This window comes from Artemia sp. Qi Xiang Cuo, chromosome 16, assembly GCF_049724085.1.
Source record: "Artemia sp. Qi Xiang Cuo chromosome 16, ASM4972408v1, whole genome shotgun sequence".
NCBI classification, from domain to species: domain Eukaryota; kingdom Metazoa; phylum Arthropoda; class Branchiopoda; order Anostraca; family Artemiidae; genus Artemia; species Artemia sp. Qi Xiang Cuo.
This window is the reverse complement of record NC_142809.1, coordinates 36,171,009-36,193,992: the sequence shown is the minus strand read 5'-3', so window position 1 is coordinate 36,193,992 and position 22,984 is coordinate 36,171,009. Positions and strand designations below refer to the sequence as shown.

Sequence of the window (22,984 nt, the reverse complement as noted above, 5' to 3'; positions counted from 1 at the left end):
CTTTCTGGTAGACGTCTTGACGTAAAGAATGGACGTATTCCATTCACCCATAGAAGCTCGATAGGGCATGGACACCCAAAGCGCGCTACGAAGGACTCCTTTCTCTCATGTTTATTCCTTTCCCTCATGTTTGAATTAGGTCTGACATCTTCTAGTAGATGCCCTGATAATAGAAAGTTAGACAATAAGACAAAACGTAGGAAAACGAAAAAAATGTGGAAAATTCCCAGGCGGTGAAAATGAGCTTGTAAAATGCAAATATTTTGACCCGGACCTCTGCTCAGCCGCTCCCGGTGGAAAAGAATAAAATGCTGACTGTAGTCGAAGAAACGAAATGGAATGACACATCCTAAAAGAAAAAAAAAAGCTAAAGAGAACACCCACCTTCTTAGAAGAGCTGTAAAAAGGTGACTCGAAGTCGTTTTTCGGTGGTCTAAAAACTTATTTACAAAAATTTGGGCACCCCATCCCCGCAGCGGTCAGATTGCATTTATTCGTCCTAAAGGTACTACCAAGAACTAATTTTACTTTAAACTAAGCTTATTTTGGATCTGACTCCATTTTTGTAAGGTGTCTTAACGACAAAATTTAAGGTCCCCCTCTCCGACACTGGTGGAAGTTGCCACTGATCCGAAAAATTTTCACTTCAAATACTGATTCTGACTACGTTTGATTGATATCTGACAATTTCTTCTTGTAGATATCCTGATGATAAGAATTTAGGGAACCTCTAGAACTCCCCAAACAAAAGTTGAACTGTAACCGAATGCACAAGACGCGCCACTAGGCCGGTGACTCTCACTTCCTACCAAGTTTGGTTATGGTTTGAAGTCTGCTTGATGTAGATGTGCAGATGACAGGAATTTAAGAAGCCTAGAGTCCCAAGTGGCAAAGTTAGGACGCTAGCTTCTATTCCCATAGACTGATGAGAAGAATTGTCGCCCTCCCCCTAGAGAGATCGGATCGGGTATGGGCCCCTACAAGGCATAGCTAGGAATAAATTTTTTTTTCCCAATTTCAGTGGAGATTTGACAACCACTTCTGGTATAGACCTCTTCCCACTCCCTTCCGGATTCTTCCTCCTCCTACCCCTTCCTGGGGAAGAGGGAGGAGAAAAAATCTGTTAGGGATATTGGGATTGAGTTTTTCAGAATCATTTCCCAGAAATCGGGAAAAGTTCCTGAATATTCCACCTCAATCTATTCAAAGCTCAGTCTTTGTCATGTCCTACGAAGTTCCACGTTTTTTCAAATCCTCCATTATGACTTCTTCCCATTCCATTGGGGAACGACCTACTTTTCGTTTGGCCTCATATGGATGGCCAAAAAGCGCAATCTTTGGTAGTCCTTCATCCATAAAACGTGTCCTAGCCATCTCAATCTTTCTCTCATTGTAGCCCTAGAAAGTGTGATTGGATCACGTTTTTCGGACAGCTTGCTGTTTGACACACAGTCAGTCAAATGGGTGCTTAAAACTATTCTTAGACAATTACTCTAGAGCTAGAGAACATTTGATAAGTCTTCCCTCCTTTCGAAGCACCCACGTTTCAGAACCGATCTTTACCTCTGTCATTACCGTTGCTTCCAACCTTCTAATCTTGATTTCCATACTTACTTCCCTGTTCTCACAAGCCTTTTTTAACTGTGAAAAAAAACCCTTGTACTTGGTTATTTTTCTTTTTACAGCTTCATTGTATTCACTGTTGTTGCTAATAATACAACCCAGGCAACTGAAGCTATCCACTACATTGATCTTCTCGTTACCCAACATCCCCTCTTTATCATAATTTATCTCTGTTCTAAGCGACTTTGTCTTCTTAACATTAATTTTCATACCCTTTCTTGCACCCTGGAATCTCAAAACCTCCAAAAACTTATTTGTTTGCTATTTTTTTTTACCTAGGGCACTTAAATCTTCTGCATAGTCTAAGTTTTGGAGAGTTTTACCTTTTTGATGGAAAATTTCCATCAAAATGATCCATAGCAACTGGGATAGGACACAACCCTGCTTAAATCCAGATTTAACACTAAGCTAGCTACTATTTTCACTTCCTACCTTAGCAATAGCGATATTGTTCTCGTACATAGTACTAATGACTTGAGTGTTGTTATGGCACCATACAAGAATAAGACCTTAACTAAATATTTTTTATTGGCTGAACAAAATTGCCTACATAATCTATAAAACTGAGAATTAAAGGGGTCTGCTGACTCAGATACTTCTAAATCATTAGTCTAAGAGTGAAAATTTGGTTGATGCTACCTCTTCCCTTCTTAAAACCATGCTCTCTTTATCTTAAACTTATTCTGCAGCACCGCTTAGTCTAATAAGCATTACCATGCTAAGTAATTTTCTTCCTACAGAAATTAAGTTAATGCCTCTTTAACCATCATATTTTCTCCTATCACCTTTCTTTTACAGGGGTTTAATTAGGGTTTTCCTAAAATCACTAGATGGCTCCCCTTTCAAAAAATCGTACTTATAATCTTCAATAATCTATGTCTAACTTGGCTGCAAATTAAATTTCAGAAACTCATTCACCACACTACTATGAGGCCTTATTGTTTTTTAATCGTTTAATTTAGTGGTGTCTCTACTTCCTCTTGGAAAAATAAATCTTCGGTCAGTTCCAAATTGTCGAATTTTCATGTATTCTATTCTTTACAGTTTTCTAAAACTTTGTCACGATTCAACACTTTCTCATTATGTCCTTCCAATGTCTCTTTAATTCTTTCCTTTTCACCAATAAGGCCCCGATCTTGTCTTTAGCTGTGACAAATTCAGACTGACCACTTGATGTGTGTAGTCAGACAGACTAATATCTTGGTGAAAATTGCATAATCAAATTTAAGATATTTGAGATCCATGGTGCAGAGGATTCAAGCATCCGTATGCAAAAATGCGAAGTTTCTTATTTTCCATAAGACATTGGTGTGTGTTTATTTTTGTGATGTTTTTTTTTTTGGGGGGGGGGTTATCATGTTGAGTCGGTAATCGCAGAGTATAAGGATATACTTCATATTAACGGAAATTGAAGGTTCTAGTGCTATTTCAAGCAAAATAAAGATATTTTACCACAACAAAGTGGTGATTCCCACCGTTTTACGGAACAAAACAACAATTTTGGCCCGAAGAGAGCCAACATGACAGTGAATGAATTCTGAAATAGCTTATTGAATTTCAAGTTTTTAAAAGCTGTTTACATAACTTGCTACTTTCAGAAGCCACGTTGCATCTGTTACATTCGTCTCTAAACATGTGCAGTCCGTACATGACGAATGGTTACGCATTGGCAATTATTGGTCTAGGGAGCGACTGCTCTTCACATAAATAGGATAATTTTTGGCAGAATGAAGAATGCGAAGTTTGGTTCCATTAAAAAACAAGACATTTTGGGGAAGACACTAAGCATGATATTCGACACGTAAGAGGGCCGCTTCAAATATAGAGAACGTCTCATGGAAAAATTTTAACTTCCCGTGTTGTATACAAGCGGTATTTTTTTGAAGACACATGAAATCCCCACTGAACTATACTCATCTCTTCTTATGCCAGGCCTAATATAATGACATCCTATTGCATTTTCTTCTGTTTTTAGGTGCACCATTTTTGAGTTGTATCGATGTAACGATACCGAGGCCTCATACAGTAAAGTTCTTTTGCTGTTTTGGTTCTTAGGTGCACCACTGTTGATTTTTATGGATGTAATTGATATCGGGGCCTTATATAATAAAACCCTAATATCTTCTGGTTTTAAGTGCATCACTTTTAATTTGTATGGATGTAATATATATCGAGGCCTTATATAATGAAACCATACGGCTTTGTTTCCTACCACTTTTGATTTATATCAATGTAATCGATATCAAGGTCTTATATAATAAAATCATATTGCGTTTTCTTCTGTTTTTAGGTGCACCATTTTTTAGTTGTATCCATGTAATCCATACTGAGGCCTCATATAGTAAAGTTTTATTGCTTTTTTTTTGTTTTTAAGTGAACCACTGTTGTTTTTTATTTATGTAATCGACATTGAGGCCTTATATAATAAAACCCTAATGCTTTTCCTTCTGGTTTTAGGTGCACCATTTTTAATTTTTATGGATCTAATATATATCGAGGCCTTATATAATGAAACTATACGGCTTTTTATCCTGGCTTTAGGTGTACTAATTTTAATTTATATCAATGTAATTGATATCAAGGTCTTATATAATAAAACCCCATTGCCTTTTTTTCTGTTTTTAGGTGCACTACTTTTGATTTGTATCGATGTAATCGGGAGCAGCCAAAAATTGTTCAAGAAGCTACTCTACAGTTCACGGTGCAGCGTTGCAGGAATGATTTACAATATCCTAATGAGCTTTACTTCAACGATGGTAGCACCTGCAAAACGTCGCTTCTTGTATCAGGTAATTTGTTGTAATACCGCAATAATCTTCTTTGGGCTTCTCAATTAAAAATGTATCGTAAGTTAATATCCTTTGCCAATTGACTATTGTTGGTGCCTACCGATTACATAAAACCACAAACAAATCTCTTTTGCGATAAAGGTCAATAAAGTGCAAATGGTACCCAAGGCTTAAGGGTGCTCCGAGAGGAGAGGGTGAAGGGTGATAGACCTTCTAATATTTGCTTATAATTTCTGTTCGTTGTAATTTCTATGGACTTGCATTGATTGCAGTTTCTGTTCGTTTCAGGTCTCATCCATCATCCACAGCTATTTCTGTTCCGTTTGGTTTCATACATAAGCAATTTAATCGCCGTTATATGTATTTACAATGATTTCCACGTTCGATTTTATAGCTATAAGTAGTGTTTCATTTAAGTAATCACATCTTCAATTGCTGTTGTTTAGAAAAAAGTTATGGAGAACTTTCTGATTGCCTGATAGAATTTAATCTTTTTCAACTTCATTAGTTGCTTGACTATGAAACTTATTGCCAAAGTTCATGAATGATACATCTTGATAACCGTTGTGAATATCATCTTGTATTATTTTGCTAAGATGCATTAACAGGTTTTTCAGTATAAGTTAGCCAAATCCTTAGTGTAAATTTTAACAGCCATTATGTGAATAATTCTTGGTTTCAGAAATCGCTGATTTACCCTAGTGCATCTCGGTCCAATTTATTGTTGCCAGATAATCCGTACCAGAATACAGGAAGATAAACCTTTCAAAGCATAGTTCAAATTAAGCTGATTTTAATCTATTAAACTTTGGATTTCAATCAAAGGTTCAACTTCATCTGAATCCATCATGAGCTTGTCTGAAAGTAGTTAATGCTTGCTTTAATTGTCTAGTTCAATTAATTGTCTTGTTTTGATTCTCAGACTTGGTATGCTTTAATATCTGTGGCCACGGTAGTTTTCACTTTTCTTCTGGTGTCTGGTGTCAGTTTTCCGTATTCTTTCTTCAACCCCGAGCCTTAAAAAAAGCAAGACGAGAAAATACTATGACGAATAAGGCTGTTTGAATCAAGTAATTTAATATTAGATATAAGTGTATTGTATAAGACCCCCGAGAAAGGGTAATGTCAGCCATACTCTTTTGCACCTTGTGGTTACAGGCCTTAAATGTCGGTATTCGGTCCTAATGTAATTTCAACATCTATTTTTATAAACTGCAGTAATAATTATATATAAATAATCTAATATTGTCATAAATGTTCTGTAATTATCCTGAAAGGTGATAATGTAGGTTCTCTTGTCTGGCAGCCTGAGGCCACAGACCTTAAATTGAAGGTATCCTCATTATTGGGTTCTAATGCATCTCATCCCAGCCACTATTTAATCGAGTAATGTTTGTTAAAGTACGAACAAGACTATTGGCCTAAAGACCTCCGAGTGACTAAGCATGCAAATATCTAGTAGAGGCTGCTCAGTAGCGCTACCTAAGTATAAACCTGTATGCCATCCGTGTATTATTTGTTCCGTCCCTTTTCTTCCGACCGTCTCGTATAGATTTTGCAATCATAGAAACTGGGGAAGGGGCACATTCAACTGAAAATTGTAAGTTTTTGGCTCCTGTAAGTTTTTTTCGTAAGTTATGCCCTGGGGGCATATAAGGTTTTTATAGAAAGCGTTGTCGTAGAAACTTCAAAAAAGGCTTATGCGATTGGAAATTCAAAGGGCTAGTGCCCTTTTGTATAGTCGAAAGTGATTGGAGGGCAACTAACCCCCCTTTCAAGCCAACCTTTTCCCCAAATACATCCAATCAAAATTTTGAGATAGCCATTTTGTTCAACGTAGTTGAAAATTTCGGGGAATACGTCTTTGAGGATGACACCCGCCCCCCCCTTCGCAGCCCTCAGGGCTAGGGCTCTAAGCTATGACCTGGGGGCATATAAGGTTTTTAAAGAAAGCGCTGTCGTAGAATATTCAAAAATGGCTAATTCGATTGGAAACTGAAATGGCTAGTGCCATTTTTAATAGTCGAAAGTGATTGGAAGGCAACTAACACCCCTTCCACGCCCACCATTTCCCCAAAAACGTCCAATAAAATTTTGAGATAGCCATTTTGTTCCACGCAGTTTAAAGTTCAGGAAATTATACCTTTGATTAGAACACTTCCCCCACAAACTTCAGGGCATGGGTTATAAGTTATGCCTTGGGGGCATATAAGTTTTAATTGAAATCTTTGTCGTAGAAAATTGAAAAAGGGCTCATTCGATTGGAAATCGGAGTGGCTTGTGCCCTTTTTAATAGTCGAAAGTGAATGGAAGGCAACTAACACCCCTTCCACGCCCATCATTTCCCGAAACGCATCCAATCAAAATTTTGAGGTAGCCATTTTGTTCCACACAGTTAAAGTTCAGAAAATTATACCTTTGATTAGAACACTCCCCCCACTGTCTTCAGGGCAAGGGTTATCAGTTATTCCCTGGGGGCATATAAGTTTTTATTGCAATCTTTGTCGTAGAAACTTGAAAAAGGGCTCATTCAATTGGAAACTCAAAGGATCGGTGCCCTTCTTAGCATTCGAAAGTGATATGAGGGCAATTATCCCCCCTGTCATAATTACCAGTTAGCATAACTCGGTCAATCAAAAATTTTACGAGATAGCCTCGTAGATAGCCAGTTCATTCAACGTAGTTGAAAATTTTGAAAATTGTGTCTTTAAGGATGACAACCCCTCCACCCCCACAGCCCTCAGGGCAAGGGTCGTAAGTTATTCCCTGGGGGCTTATAAGTTTGTTTTTTTTATAGAAAACGATATTGTAGAAACTTCAAAAAGAGCTCATTCAATTGGAAATTGAAAGGGCTAGTGCCCTTTTAATAGCCGGAAGTGATTGAAGGGCAACTAACACCCCTCTCACGCCCACCGTGTCCCCAAACACATCCAATCAAAATTTTGAGATATCCATTTTGTTCAACGTAATTGAAAGCTCTGGAAATTAGGTCTTTTAGGATGATAATCCCATCAGAGCCCTCAGTGCAAGGGTTGTAAGTTATGCCCTGGGGGCATATAAGATTTATAGAAAGTTGTTTTAGAAATTTCAAAAAGGGCTCATTTGATTGGAAATTAAAATTGCCCTTTTTAATAGTCGAAAGTGAGTGGAGAGTAATTAACCCCCCTCTCACGCCCGTCATTTCCCCAAACACATTCAATCAAAGTTTAGAGATAGCCATTTTGTTCCACGTTGTTGGAAGTTCTTGAAATTATTTATTTAAGGATGACAAACCCCCCAGAGCCCCCAGGGCAAAGGTTGTAAGTTATGCCCTGTGGGCATATAAGGTTTTTATAGATAGTGTTGCCGTAAAAACTTCAAAAGGGGCTCATTCAATTGGAAATTTAGAGGGATGGTGCCCTTTTTAATAGTGGAAAGTGATTGGAGGGTAACTAACCCCCCTCTCACGCCCACCATTCCCCCAAACACGTCCAATAAAAATTTTCAGATAGCCATTTTGTTCAACGTTGTAGAAAGTTGGTCTTTGTTGACCACTGGAAATTAGGTTTTTGAGGATGACAACCCCCCCCCCCAGCCCTCAGGGCAAGGGTTGTAAGTTATGTCCTGGGGGCATATAAGGTTTTTATTGAAAACTTTGTCGCAGAAACTTCAAAAGGGCTCATTTGATTGGAAATTGAAAGGGCTAGTGTCTTTTTTAATAGTTGAAAGTGACTGGAGAGCGACTAATGCCCTTTTCACGCCCACCATTTTCCCAGACACATCCAATCAAAATTTTGAGATGGCCATTTTGTTTAAAGTAGTTGGAAGTTCTGGAAATTAGGTTTTTGAAGATGAAAACCACCCTCACTGCTCTTAGGTTAAGGGTTGTAATTTATCACATGGGGGCATATAAGGTATTTTTAGTAAGTGGTGTCGTAGAAACTCAAAAAGGGCTCCGTCGATTGGAAATAGAAAAGCCTAGTGCACTTTTTAATAGTCAAAAGTCATTGGAAGGCTTGAGATTTTTATAGTAAAGATCGATGTGGGTATAATGTATTATTTTTTTATTGTTGTTGTTGTTTAAACCAGGGCACTTCGTATCGAAGGAGTTGTCGTAGGAACTTCGAAAAGGGCTCATTCGATTGAAAATAGAAAGGGCTGATGCACTTTTTAATGGTCGAAAGGGATTGAAGGGAAACTAATCCCCCTCTCGCGCCCACCCTCCCATTTACCTTTATGTCTAACTAAATGTTGCCTTAAGATTAAATCAAAATGCACTGTGTTAATGCTAATTCTCAATAAGGCATCTCAGCATTATCCCAAGAACGACTGAGGGTATTATGTTCAAACTTTCGGGGCTACTTCTGTCTTAAAACTTAGCCAAATAAAAATAGCGTATGTGTATCCAAGCTATCAAAGAAATTACACAGATTTTTTTGTAAACGGTATAAAATTTTCCATTTCAGGTCAACTAGAGAAGGTATGAAACTAAATTAAACACTACTATTTGTGGCCAGATTTTTTAAAGGGTGTATGTTGTCCAGCATGCAAATAGCAGGCCAAACTATAAAATATTAAAAAAAAAACGACAAGATTTAAAGTATTATTTTCTTTTTCCCTGAAAAGACTATGTCAATATAAAACGAACATAAATTAATTAAAAAAAAACTTTTTTCACAAAATAAGTTTTTCAAAGAAACGTAAAGAACTCCATTAAGCCAAAAAAGAGCAAAAATAAAATCCAATAATCTACATAGCGTGGAACTACCATAAATCAGCATCGATAAATAAATGAAACCCAAAACGAACAGAAATTACAATAAATAACCGAGTCAAACTCAAAACAAGCAGAAATTAAGATAAGTTGGGCTCAAAACCCCTATGCCTTCCCAAGGCCAGAATATAATTTGCACTTTACTGAAAAAAATACAAATGAATGTGCATTGTCAGTTTAATATACATATACTGATATTTAATAATCGAAATCTTAATTATATTTGATCTACTAAAGTTATAAAAGTAATAACATTTATATATCTTCAGTAGAGAGCAAATTTTGTTCTGGCCTTGGGAAGGCATAGGGGTTTTGAGCCCAACTTATGTTAATTTCTGCTCGTTTTGAGTTTGACTCGGTTATTTTTGTAATTTCTGTTCGTTTAGGGTTTCATTTATTTATCGATGCTGATTTGTGGTAGTTTCACGCTTAGTAGATTGTTTGATTTTATTTTTGCTCATTTTTTGTTTAATGGAGTTCTTTACTTTTCTTTGAATTTTTTTTTAATTAATATATTAAACGATCAGTCTAATTGCGTAAGTTCTTTCCGGCAATCTTGATTCTTATATTCTTATTTTTTTTTTTATCAATGTTTTGACATAGAAAAACACATATGTTTGAGTGTTTAAGAGGGAATAGGACAGGGGGGGGGGGGCATCACGACTCTTATTTCTAAACCTCGATTAGCCTTTTAATATTGTTTTCTTTGTTGTATTTTGTTGATATTATGGCAAATAGAACACACCTCTCGAAGTACAAAACGTTTTTAGTAATGCGGAAATGACTCTGACATTTCGAAGGTTTAGGGGATGGTAGCCCTGCTCCCATCTGTTGCAATTTCTCATCATTTTAGAACTTATTTATTTACCCATATCAATATTAATTATCTTTCTGTTTGATGTGATTATTCATTTTAATTTCTTTTCATTTTTAGTTTCATTTACTCATTGATATTAATTTCTGTTCTTTTAAGTTTGGATTATTATATGACTTTATTTCTGCTCGTCCTACGTTTTAGCATGACTCTACTTTTAGTTAAGTTACTCTTTGCTCAACTTTACTTTATCAAAAAGTAACTCTTTACTTTTAGTAAATGGTTTTTTTCACTGACAAAAGTAGTTGATATTGAATTAGAAGGTTTCAGAGATGATATCTTTTGTAATTGAGATATGATGTAAGAGTGCATATGATCGGTAGTGAATGTTATGGTACTATAAGGCGACTGGAAAGATTCCTCAGAGCAAGTGTAGATCATATTAAAATTCTACGATTTTATAGGCTAAGAATTTCGTTTTAGGATTATTTAGATTGTTGAAATGTTTATTTATTTGTTAATAGTTGCTATCATTTTGTTTGTTGGCATGGCTCTGTTTTTTTTTGTAAAAAAAATGAAAAATCAACAATATCCCCCCCCCCCCCTAGATTTTGAAAAAATAAAACAGTTTTGCCTTCCCCCCTATTTTCTGTGAATTGAAGCCACTACGTGGACCAGGCACCAAAGAAAGCTTGACTATTCTATCTCAGCCTAACTATTCATTGATTGAACAAGTTCAATCAATGAAGGATTATACTTTTTAAAGTGGGATCCTGGTTCTAGGCCTCGCAGGTATTAATTGTTTTTTTTTCATTAGTATTCTTAATTTTGCATATTTCCTCAATCGAACTGGGATGTTTTTGCTCACTTGGTTAAAATACTCAAAAGAAAAGGTGCTGAACTTTCATGTTATTATATTTGATATGTTCCTGAATTCGTGTTCTGTATTATATCTTTTAGGTGGGTTTACTACACCTTTAAAAGTATCATTGAATAGACACCAATATGCACAGTTAATTGAGACATTTCAGCATGCTACAATGATGTCTAGTGATGGACCCCTTTATCAGTCATCAAATAATATTGTATATCATTCTGCACAATCTGTCTGCGATAGAGAAAAAGGACCTAATATTGCCGTAAAAGGTGAGTATCCTTTTTCTTTGTAGATTAAGACTACGAGTTTTAGTCAGGTTTCAGACAGGAGTCAATTTCACTTGGGCAGCCAAATAAATCCTAAATGAAAACAAAATAAATAAATCGATTAAAACTTTCTACCATTTAATTATCTGATCTATCTAATAGTATTTATCTACTTAATCTACTGGGATGAAATAGCCCAATGAAAAAACAAAAAAACCGTCCTTAAATGTGAGAAATCTGCTGAAGTGTTTTCTCAGCATTCACATTTGTCCAGACATGTGAAAGCTCATACAACAAGCATGATGCCCTTTAGTAGGCAGAACGAGTTACTATAGACCTTCAATTTAACCAGAAATGAATGGACTGCTTCGATTTGATTCTGCAAGTGTCAATAGGTATTTCCTTTTCGTACTATAATATTACAATATATTTTCATGTCAACTTTTTTCATGTTTTCAGAATACATTTTGTTTATCAAACTCATTTGCCACGAGAGAACACAGACTTCTATGCTTGCTTTGTAATCTTACAGTATTCATCTTAGCGCGAACTCGAAGGTTACTTTTCTAAAAATCCCCCCAAAATCGTAAATTCACTAGGCTTTGTACGAAATTCTGGAGGATTTACACAACATTTTTGAAAATTCACTAAAACTTGTATTTCTTGCTTGCTGTCTTGGATGTAATTTGAAAGATTCATATCTCTGGTTGGCAAGGCTGCATTTAAGATAAACAAAAGCCTCCTATTCATCTGGAATTTATAGCAACGTAGCTTGTCTCTTTTTGTAGATTAAATGTGACGTCTTCTATCATAACTTGTTAGTTATTTTTTTCCTCGACTGTTTTGGTTAATATGGTGCTTAGTGTTTTTACATTAGCCTTATAAACCAATTTTATTCGTTAATTATTATTCTAGTCAAATAAATTTTCAAAATAGCACTGATTTTTAAGGCCAATATAACAACATATTAATAAAATGATGATAAAGTTAAAATGTCTCTTTCATGGAAAATTTACTATAAAAAAAAAAAAAAAAAAAAAAAAAAAAAAAAAAAAAAAAAAAAAAAAATAGAGAAAACGAATAAAGATGCTAAAATCAGAGTAGACTATATTCTGTCCCACTTGGAGTTTATTAAGGTATACTAAGTTTATTTCTTAAATTCATCTCTAGGCGAATTTATTGTCGAAATATCAGTAAAAGGCTACCAAAACCACATCTTATTATAATGCTAGAGCCTCAACCCTATAAGCCCGCCGAGTGGTACCGTTTGTGGCACTTTTTAAAAATCCGGAAAGGTTGCTTTTCGGTGTTTCACCAGCTGTGTGCGCCAAAATTAGGTCTCTCGCACTTTAGTACCCATTGCTATGGGTAGTGTTGTAACTGGTAAAATTGGTCACGGTAAAATTGGGTATTTTACATATTTTACCGTAATTTTACGGACCCCGTATAATTGGTATTTTACCTATTTTACGCAATTTACGTATGATATATAAATTACGTATGTGACCTGTTTTACCGGTATTTTACGCATTTTACCGGTATCTTACATATTTTACGACCCCTTGCAATTTTCAGAGCACAAAAGCGCGAAGAGGTTATCAGAAAAAAGATTAAATATGATTTTGTTTTGTGTATAGCTGTGTTCCCTGGTTTAAAAGGCGGTCTGTCTAACTTGTCTCTTGTTATCAGAACGATAAAGTGTATTATAGTACCAAACATCAAAAACAAGAACAACAATAGGGAATACTTTTCGTAAAACAGTGAAATTCTAATTTGAAAGAATATTTCGGCCCTGTGTCCACGGGCCGTCCACAGCAAAACATAAATATACAAATGAAGAAAGAGTTACAATAACATACGACCAATAAAACTAAAATGAAATTTTTAAAAAACAGTCCCAGCATCCTTACTTCAGCGAAGTTAAACCGGGACTGAAAGTCAAAGTGAGGTGAAACAAAGCAATTCATTGAAATGAAAGAAGAATAATTAAAAACACGCTTTTATTGCTAATCTTGCCTTTTTGGCAGCTTACCTCAAAGGTCTTTTTGTAACTGGTTCTGTGTTAATGTCTACTGGTTTTTAAAAATATTTTGTAAGATCGTTTCAATTAAATTCGTTTATACAGCATTTAGTGAAAAGTCCCTATTTAAGGAAATATTATTATTAATCTTAAGTCTGATTTCAATTGCTTCTCGAACTACCTGCTTTATACCTAGGCCATTGCTAATAAAGGCGGATTCTTCAAAAAGTTTTTTTGTGGCTAGGATTTTCAAAAACCTGACTGCTTAAAGCCGAATCCAAAGAAACATTAGCAATATTAGAATTTAGAGCTTTGGTGATATCATCTTTATGCTGTTGTAGGTGTTTCTCTAAATTCTGGTGAGTTCTACCTACATAGTATTTGTCATAATCGCACGTTATTTGATCGACCCCTCTTTGCCGATTAACTTGGGCTTTATCTTTACCAGAATTTAGGAAATTTGTTATTTTGAAACTATTTGTAAATACTACATGCATATTATTTTGTGTGCAAACTTTTTTAAGATTTGTAGTGATTTTTGGGATGTATGGAAGGTAAATTATGTTTGAGGGCTTATCGGGATTCTCACATGGTAAACTACTATTGATTTTACGGCAGTGTTTTTCAGTCTACGGTTAATTATATTATAATAAATAAAATAGGATACCCATTTCCAAAAAGTAGGTTCCTGATAAAGTTTAGTTCTGCTGTGATGTGTAAATCACAACAAATGTTTAGGGCACGATTGACGAGAGAGATTACGACAGCTCTTGTAACTTGTGGGGGGTGGTTTGATTTAAAAGGCAAATTTTGTGTTGGTTTTCTGTAAATAGTAAAATTGAGTTTATATATGCTACAAATAATTAACACATCTAGAAATAAGTTTTTTTTTACAATTTCGATTTCTAAGGTAAACTGTAAATTTCTATCATATATATTAAGGTGATCTATAAAACCCCTAAGTTCATTTTCCCCATAATTCCAAAGTGAAATTAAGTAATCCACATTACGTCCCCAAAAGATATGTTTCGGGGAATATGAATTTAGCGCCCAATTTTCTGTATGTTCTACATAAATATTCGCCAGTAACCCGGAGAGGGGTGCTCCCACCGGCAAACCTTTTATTTGCTGGTAAAAGAATTGGAAATGCTTTGAATACTTGTTACAGAGTTTAACCAAGGTCATTAGGACCTCGCAATTTATTCCTGCTGCTGAAATTTCTATTAAATGATAGTTTTCATTTATTTTATTTTCTATTAATTGCTCAGATATTGCTACATCAATATTTGTATACATAGAAACAATGTCAAAACTACTTATAATTGTATTTTCTGAGATACTTACGTTTTTGAGTTTTTCGACTAGATCTACTGAATTCGAAACAGGCACCGTCACCTGAATCAGAATCTAAGTCTCAGGGAGAGGAGCTAGATTTGCAAGCAAATCCTGTTGAAGACTGTCTTAATGACTTTGAAAGTGACTAAATATTCCGCTCTTATGATCCAGTGCTTAGTTAATCAAAGTGCTACAAACCTCTTTTTTAATTGTATTTGGGGCTTTTATAAATGAATAAAAAATAATATATATATGATGTGAGGAATGTGGCTGATTATGGCTATTTAAATATGCAAGGCTGTTAGGATAACCTTTCTTAGGTTTAAATGTAGAAAAAAATTGACTAATATGATTTTACTCCGAAATAATGGTAAATGTGATTTACTTATTTTATTTTTTTATTTTTTAAAATATAGGCACAAGATTACCAAAGGGATAGACTAGACAGTTAATTAAATTGACGAAACTCTAGATGAAGGGGTATTACCTTTTTAAGTCCATGGAAAATCGGAATCGTTAAAAAATTTCATTAAAAGCTGTAAGTAATGCTTAAAAATAAATGCTCCACTAGTCTTATAGCTACAGGTCATCTCTAAAACGCTAATTTTACCTTGTATATCCTAGGGAGTACCTTATTTTAACATATTTACCTTATTTTTACAGATTTTACTTTACGGTAATTTTACAACACTATTTGAGCCCCAGAGTAATGTGTATTTAAGATGCTTTATAAATTCGTGATTAAAAGTCATATTTTATAGGCCTGCCCAGTGGTCCATTCCTTCTTAAAGTACCAGCCTTTTACACTCATACATTTCTTTTATAATTTAAGAAAAAATCGAGAATTGAATTTTAATGGCATCAACTTTTTTCCGAGAAAGAAGTTTTCAAAGAAAAATAAAGAGCTTTATTACGCCAAAAATGAACAGAAATAAAGGAAAATGATAATTCAAACTTCAAAAGAACAGGAACCTCTATCAATAGATAATATTGTCAAACTTGAAACAAACAGAAATTACCACAAATAAGGGTAAGGCTATCGCCAGAGCCGCTCCTAGGATTGGAGGTGCCCGGGGCAAGATTAATTACAGCGCCCCCCTTCCAACTCAAATTAAAGGAAAAAATACCGAATCAAAATAATAATTGGATCGAAGGAGACAATTCCCAAGTCGGGGCACCCCCTCCCGAGCCACGATGCCCGGGGCAACTACCCCGGTAGAAATTATTATTATTTTAACTTAATTTTGCTCGCCTTTGGCTTACTGCCAGCTTTTTGTATTTCTTGAAAAACTTCTTTATTGAACAACGTTTCTTTTTTTAAATTTCAGTTCGTCTTTGTTTGAATTTATTTTTGTCTATCAGTTAATAAGAAAAAAATATTTCTGAACATTTTTTTCTGTACGCAAATTAATATCTTGGCTTGCTACTTATATTTCGCTCAAAACTTTGCTACAAATTTTAGTAATATTTGAGGTATAGAACTTTGGATGGATTAGAAGGGGGAATATCATTAAATGGATTGAAAATTTGTACAATTTCTGTCCTTCTAAAGCACTGAAGCCATCATGACTCAATCATGTTACAACGTTGAATATAGACGAATACCGAATGACAATTTCATTTCGCAGTTACAATGCAATGCCAATCATATTACAACCTTGAATATAAACTAATATCGAGTGACAATTTCATTTCAAGTATCTTATTTAATATGTTTGATTAAGAAATATATTTAAGAAATGATTCTAACTTTAGTTAAAAAGGAAAAGAATTAAAGTATATAAAGATAATATTAGAGTCATTAAAAGAAAGGGGGTATTGAACTAACCAAAGGGAACTATGTGAAGAATACTACTGTCACTACTAAAAGTATTCCCGCTGCTTCTATTGCCACTGCTATAATTAGAAAGAACAGGTTTACCTTCCATGTCTAACGGACTCAAATAGTTTTTTTTACTCGCATTTTCCGACTAATGCCTTTTAGTTAGATGATCTTCCCCTTTAAATATTCTCTGAAAGTTTCTACTTCATGCCCAAATCAATTCTTGAGATATGCTCTTTTGACAATATAGCGTCTTTAGATTTAGTTCAAATTTCCCTCGTAAATGTAAATTGAGCAGTGTGGTAGTAGTAGTAGTTGTAGCATGCAAATATTGCTTTTTTGATCATATCCCTTATCATTTCCTGAAATGTCTAAATCAATATACTCAATCAAACCAGAGTTACGGCCTTTTGACAATCCGTATCCACACTTATCGTTTTGATTTAGTTCAACCCTCTACTCAACATTCTCTGACAGGCTCACCTGAATACCCTTCTTCTTTTTGGAAAAATAAAATTCAATATACATACCTTTCTCAATAACACATACTATATGTAAACAATGAACGAATTGCCCTGGGGACTGTGGGGAGGTTGATATCCCAAAAGAAATAATTACTGGATCTTTCAACAATGCTGAACAGAATAACTCTATTAAAATTTTGATCGGATGTATTTTGGGGAATAATAGGCTTGGGGGGGGGGAGGGTGGACCTCCATTCACTTGTGAGTTTTGAAAAGGGCACCAGAACTTCTGACTTCTAATTAAACAAGTCTCATCCGATCTGAAGTTGATACGACCACCCGTTCCATAAAAACCTTATGCCCCGGGGCATAACTTACAATCCTTAAACCCTGCGGTCTCGGGGGTTGTGTCCAATCTGAAGACAATCAATTTCCTACAAATGTAATATTAACGAAACAAACTGACTGATGAAAAGAAGGAATGTTGCACAACGCAAAGCTTACGCAATTACGATAAAACAGACAAAACAATTCACAATTACATAGCCTACAAAATGTCACAGGTAATCGTCAAAAAGCAATTACGTTTTAATGGAAAAAGTGGTTTTTAGTTATTTAGGGGCAGTAATCCTTATTTTTTTATTCTCTTTAATTCCTTTAATAAAGAACAAGAGTTGAGGATGAAGAATATGTTAAGCAGATTTAGTATAGAGTTAGTCAAATTGTCTTCTACGATTTTCGCAGTTACATAGGAAATAGGGTCTTTGGGCCCAGTCCATCCCTCCCAAATATTTCGGGATTTTTATACCTTTTCAAATTTTCCACCTTTGTTTTGTTCGATTTTCATTCGCACCCTCTCATTAAATAAAACAGACTAAAAATGTATTGATTACTTTAGTTCTTGAAATTGATTTTTCCCTTATCTACTCCCTTGCTGTTTCCCATCAATAAAACATATCAAGGCTGAACTTGTTCAACTTACTTCAAAAAGAGCAGCAAGATGATGGACATAGGCATCCAAATGCTCATAGGCTTTCTTCTAGTCATCACTTTCAGATCCGCCTCTTCGCCCCTCATAGAATATATAATGAAATATCTTGCTTAAAAACCTAAAACATCCATAATTCATTAATCGAACACACTGGTAATAGATGGGGGTCAGAGGGGGGATGAGTAAAGAAGATCTTCTATCATGCACTGGTCAGTGCCAACTATCATTCATCAAAGTAGCGTCCCATCCGGCATTTCATGAGTACTTGAGGGGCTATGGGTCGTGCCCGATTTAGCTCATTTATTCAAAATTAGACTTCTCTTCCCACCAAGCCAAACTATTGGACGAAATGTTCAACATGCCAAAAGGCTTACTTACAGGCCCTCTACCAGCTTTGCCCTTGGCCGTGTTTCCAGCTATTCGTTCAACCTTACAATTTTTTTTGGTTCGCGACAGGCGATACCATATACTAAATTGTTCAACATAACACAAAGATTTCTTACAAATCTCCCATCAGCGATTTCACCGAGGCCTTGATGGGTGACTGGGCGACCAAGTGATGTCTGACATTTGCTTGCAATAGGGTGTAAGGGTAGCAATTGGGATTAGTTTCTAATTAGCGCCACGTATTCAACTCCTATCCCCTTTTAAATTAGCTGTTTAAAATTAAAGGGCTATTTAGAAGGGTTTCGCAATTGGAGTCGCAGAGTTGGAGTCAGATTCAGTATCAATTTAGTGCTAAAGCATTTGGAATTGCTTGAAACTATTGATTCAGAGTCCGGAGTTTGTGGATTTGGGATACGAATTGGCACACCGAAGAGTTTGGGTAGATGTAAATACACAAAATCAGACTCCAGTACCTTTTCTAACTTTTATGTCTAATGCTATGGGTGTGCGTCACATCTACATTTTTCATGTAAAAATAACTCAGAGTTTTACATGGTAGTGACGAAATAGCAATTCAACAAACCCATAAATCTTATGGGTTTACGAGTTGATGTCAGAATAAAATCCTATCAAACTAAAAAGATAAGATTTGAAATCGGTCTTGCTAAGACTTCAGGATTGACAGGCGGTGTTGAAGTTAAAAATACATAGATTTAGAGGTCAGTGTCGGAGATAAGATTCATAACTTACCAACTCCAAAGCCTTTATTTTAGCTATGCATCCATTTTAAGTGTTTACTTCCTCGTGTCATGTTACATATGAAATGTCAAAGTTAGTTACTAAAGAGCTTGGCACTTTGATTAAGCTTGAGTATTTAATAAGAAAAAAGATAGGGACCACTTGTAATAAGTCAAGTGACTGCAAACCCTTTTTTTCTTATTTTAATTGGCTTAAAATCAGGTGGGGTCAAATTTTTCGTCGTGTTACAGGCTTAATTTCACAGAGAAGAAGCAATCAGGCCTTGAAATGGTGTGGTTATTTGCCTCTCCAGGACTGGCAGAGATTAGGGAATAATGTGATTGGCTCACGAAACTGTGTCATATACAACCTAAACCAATGAGACTAATCAAAATTTTTACAGTGGTAGTAATCTCTCTGTATTTCCGCGGGAACTGCTATACGAAAGTCAACTCTCTTATTCAACTTTCTTATATAGGCTAATGTACTTTTATTTAGTTTTAATGTCTTCTGTAGTTTTGATCTATTTAGTTGAACTATTTGCTTTCTTATGTAATTCAATTTGGTTCTGCTTTCTTAAGTGATTTGTTTCATTTTATGTTTTGTTAGTTTAATTAGTTTTTACCTATTTCATTTTATTTAATGTTTTTATTGTAGGCGAATTTAGGCTCACTGATTTTACAGCTGATATAGTTGCTGATAAGAAACCGATAATCAAATTGGCTTGCCAAGACATATTGATAGAATACGATAAATTGGCGTACACTACGGAGGCACAGGTAAGCCATTACAATGGAAGGCAGATTTAAAGTTCCTCCATTTTAGTGAAACTGTGTGATTCTAATGTAACTTTGCACGCTCAATTCAAAACGTGCAATCACAATGTTTCCATCTTCCAGAATTTTTTGTAGCGCTTTGTTAAAGGTCGATTTTATTGCCAAATTTTGTGTAGTTTGACCTTACATATTAAGCAAAAACTCGAATTATAAGGGCAGGCATGACTACATTTTTTTTTTTAATTCAGCGTAAAATGCTCCATTAGGAAAATTTTTATTCAAGTATTTTTTAAATGTTCGAGCCACCCAAATTTAGTAAAAAGTTAAAATTCATCCTTTTCGTAGAACTTTGAAAAAAAAGGAACGAGATAAAATATGGATAACAGAAAAATTCTGTTGTACTGTATATCCAAAAACTTAGCCTAAAAAAATGTTGTAAGAGGGCAATAAAAATTTCGTGGGACAAAAGCTACAATTGATAGTGCTTCATTGACCTTTCTTTTCGTCAAAGAATGTTCCCTCGAAAACTAGATTTAAAAGTTTTCAGGAGAGGTCTGATCAGGGGAGCAAATTGGGGTGAGGGGTGAATAATTGAAAGATACGACTTTTTCCGCGTTTGCACTAGAAAAATCGAAAAAAACAAGTCATCCAACTAGATTTCAAAAAAATGTATTTTTCTATCTTTATTTTTAAATTATTTAAAAAAAAATTGCTATAAGGACTATCTTTGGCAATCTGTCATCCCTGATCCTTAGAACGTATCCTAGCCATCTTTATCTTTCTTTCATTTTAGCCCTACAAAGTGGGGTAGAACAACAGATTTCGTAAAGCTTACTGCTTAAAATACGGTCCGTCAGACGGACACCCAAATAATCTGTAGGCAATTCCTCTTGAAAACATCTAATAAATTCTCCTCTCTCTTTCGGAGTGCCCAGCTTTCTGAACCATACTTGACTACTTTCGTCACTCTACCTTCCAATATTCTAATCTCGGTTTGCAGACTTATATTCCTATTCTTCTCTTCTTTTGTCTACCGTGAAAAAACACCCTGGGTCTTGGCTATTCTACTTTTAATGTCTCCACTGCATCCACCATCTTCACTAATACTACTACCTTGGTAAGTAAAGATATCCAATTGATCAATCTTCTCGTTACTCAAAATCACATCTTCACCTTCATTTATTCATGGTCTAAGCGACATGGTCTTCTAATCATTAATTTTCAAGCATATTCTTAGTCCTGAGCTCTCAAATTCTCCGAAAAACCATATTAAGGCTAAGTCTAGGAAAGTTTTACTTTCCCATTTGACTCCATGCCCTCCCATAGTTTTGCCGTGGCCCCTAGGACAAAGTCCATCAAAACGATCTATATAGACGGGGGTAGAACGCAACCCTGCTTAACGCCTGATTCAATACGATACTAGCTACTAACCTCATCTCTTACCATAGCTGTAGCAATGTTATTCTGGTACATAGCACTATTCACTTTAATGTATTGATCTGGTACACTGAACAAGGATTGGACTTTTGCTAAAGCTCTTCTATTTGCTGAATCAAACGCCTGTTCATCATCTATAAAGCTAAGGACTCAAGGGGTCTGATGACTCAGGCACTTCTTAATTATCAATCTAAGAGTAAAAATTTGATCGAAGCATCCTAGCCCCTTCCTAAAACCACACTGTCCTTCTGTTAAAACTTTATCTACAGCATCTCTTTATCTACAGTCTAAAAAGTATCATCACACTAAGTAACATGCTTGCTACATAAACCAAGCTAATGCATCAACTTTAGTTTTTATGTGCTCGTAGATCAATCAAAACGATTTCAAACTTGCTGTAAGTCCCCGTTGGTCTCATTCCCTGGCTGCCACAAACACCAAATTTATATATTACCCAATAGGACTGTTTCAGTTACTTTTCCCGCAGCGCTTTAGAACGATGTGACAGTTCTGTGTTTCCAAGAAGCGACTATATCCAAAACTAAGGAAGTGTCTCCTAAAGTTAATGCAGGTTCTGCTAAATAGCTGAATCTGTTTATTTATTTCTGAATTTTATTTCTGAATTTCTGAACCTGCTCTGTTGCATATCTCTAATCAATTATTGAGTTTTATTTAGAATAGTCATTAAAAAAACATTAACTTTTGGCTCTCATTCATTATATGAGGACCAGTTCTAACCTGGTTATCATTTAATGATGACCTAAACTGGTCATCGTATATGATGACCAGTTCTAAACAGGACATTTTGTAACGTTTCGAAGTCATAATCATGTAACGATTTTATAATTTAAGGGCTCCAAGACTTATAATTTAAGGGACGATTTTAAGACTTTGTTCCATGTTCCATCATCCTTTCAAAACCATGTGTGTAGATAGGTTATATCTCCTTCAAATCAGAATCAAACCGAGGTCACTATAGGGAATGCTAAATGTTAGGTATCAATTGTTGACATCAAATACTAGGTATAAATCAAAATAGTATACTCCAGGGAATTGGAATTTGTCTTCAGTTGGCTTTGTTTTCAGCCCGTAATAATTGACAAGGTAAATTCTGCTTAATAAATGGCAGTATATCTCAAAACGCTGCTTTCGAAAATGGATAGTGCTGAAGGTCACCCACGAATGGGGTGAGAAGAGGTGACAAATGATTCAAAAGAAGTTGAAGCCTTACGGTTGGGAGTAAAGAGAGGAGCCTTGACCGACTGAAGGGATGAGAAACGTTTGTGAGTGTGCTAGGTTTAGGTGACTTCAATCCTGAAATGAGTTGTTTGTTAGTGTTGTGATGAAACTGCGATAGAAGTTTTGCAGAATATTAACGTGTAACATGATGAAATATGTAGCAACTAACACATAATTGTGTTTTGTAATTTTATGCTGCCATCCTGTGATAAGTTTGAGTAAAATGAATCTTCAATTCATACCGATTAAAGATCCGTATGAAATCCTGATTCCAATAAGATGTAATAGTCCACCTTTCACCTAAAAGAGACTGGAGAAGAAGAGGGTGGGGACCGTTGGAACCTCTCTCTCCCCCCCCCAAACAAAAAATAAAATATAAGTCCTTGTATGTTTTAAAATTTCCACAAAGCCTAGCGAGTCCCTAACTTTATATTGGAAAGAAATGATGAAGAGAATTACCCTCATCTTTTTCTAGGATTAAAAAAAAGAAAGGTCATAGATAGGATGGGTTGTCTTGCGCTGTCTATGACTGAAAAGAGCTAAAGGTCAAAGCACTGAATCTGACGGCTCAAAGAGTCAAAATGAAAACAGAGACAAAATAATACAGTAAAATAAAACAAAGTGATAGATAAAAAAAGAGTGTATTTTAGAAT

The 22,984-nt window shown here is 35.3% G+C and overlaps 1 protein-coding gene across 1 annotated transcript in view; it reads left to right on the top strand.

Annotated features, from left to right (window-relative positions):
* Positions 1-22,984, top strand: part of LOC148942850 (intermembrane lipid transfer protein VPS13D-like) — a 192,512-nt gene that overhangs the window by 65,548 nt on the left and 103,980 nt on the right. Inside the window, 3 exon segments of the mRNA XM_089102376.1 lie at positions 4,249-4,412; positions 10,940-11,125; positions 19,537-19,658. Coding sequence (XP_088958502.1) covers positions 4,249-4,412; positions 10,940-11,125; positions 19,537-19,658 — 472 coding nt within the window.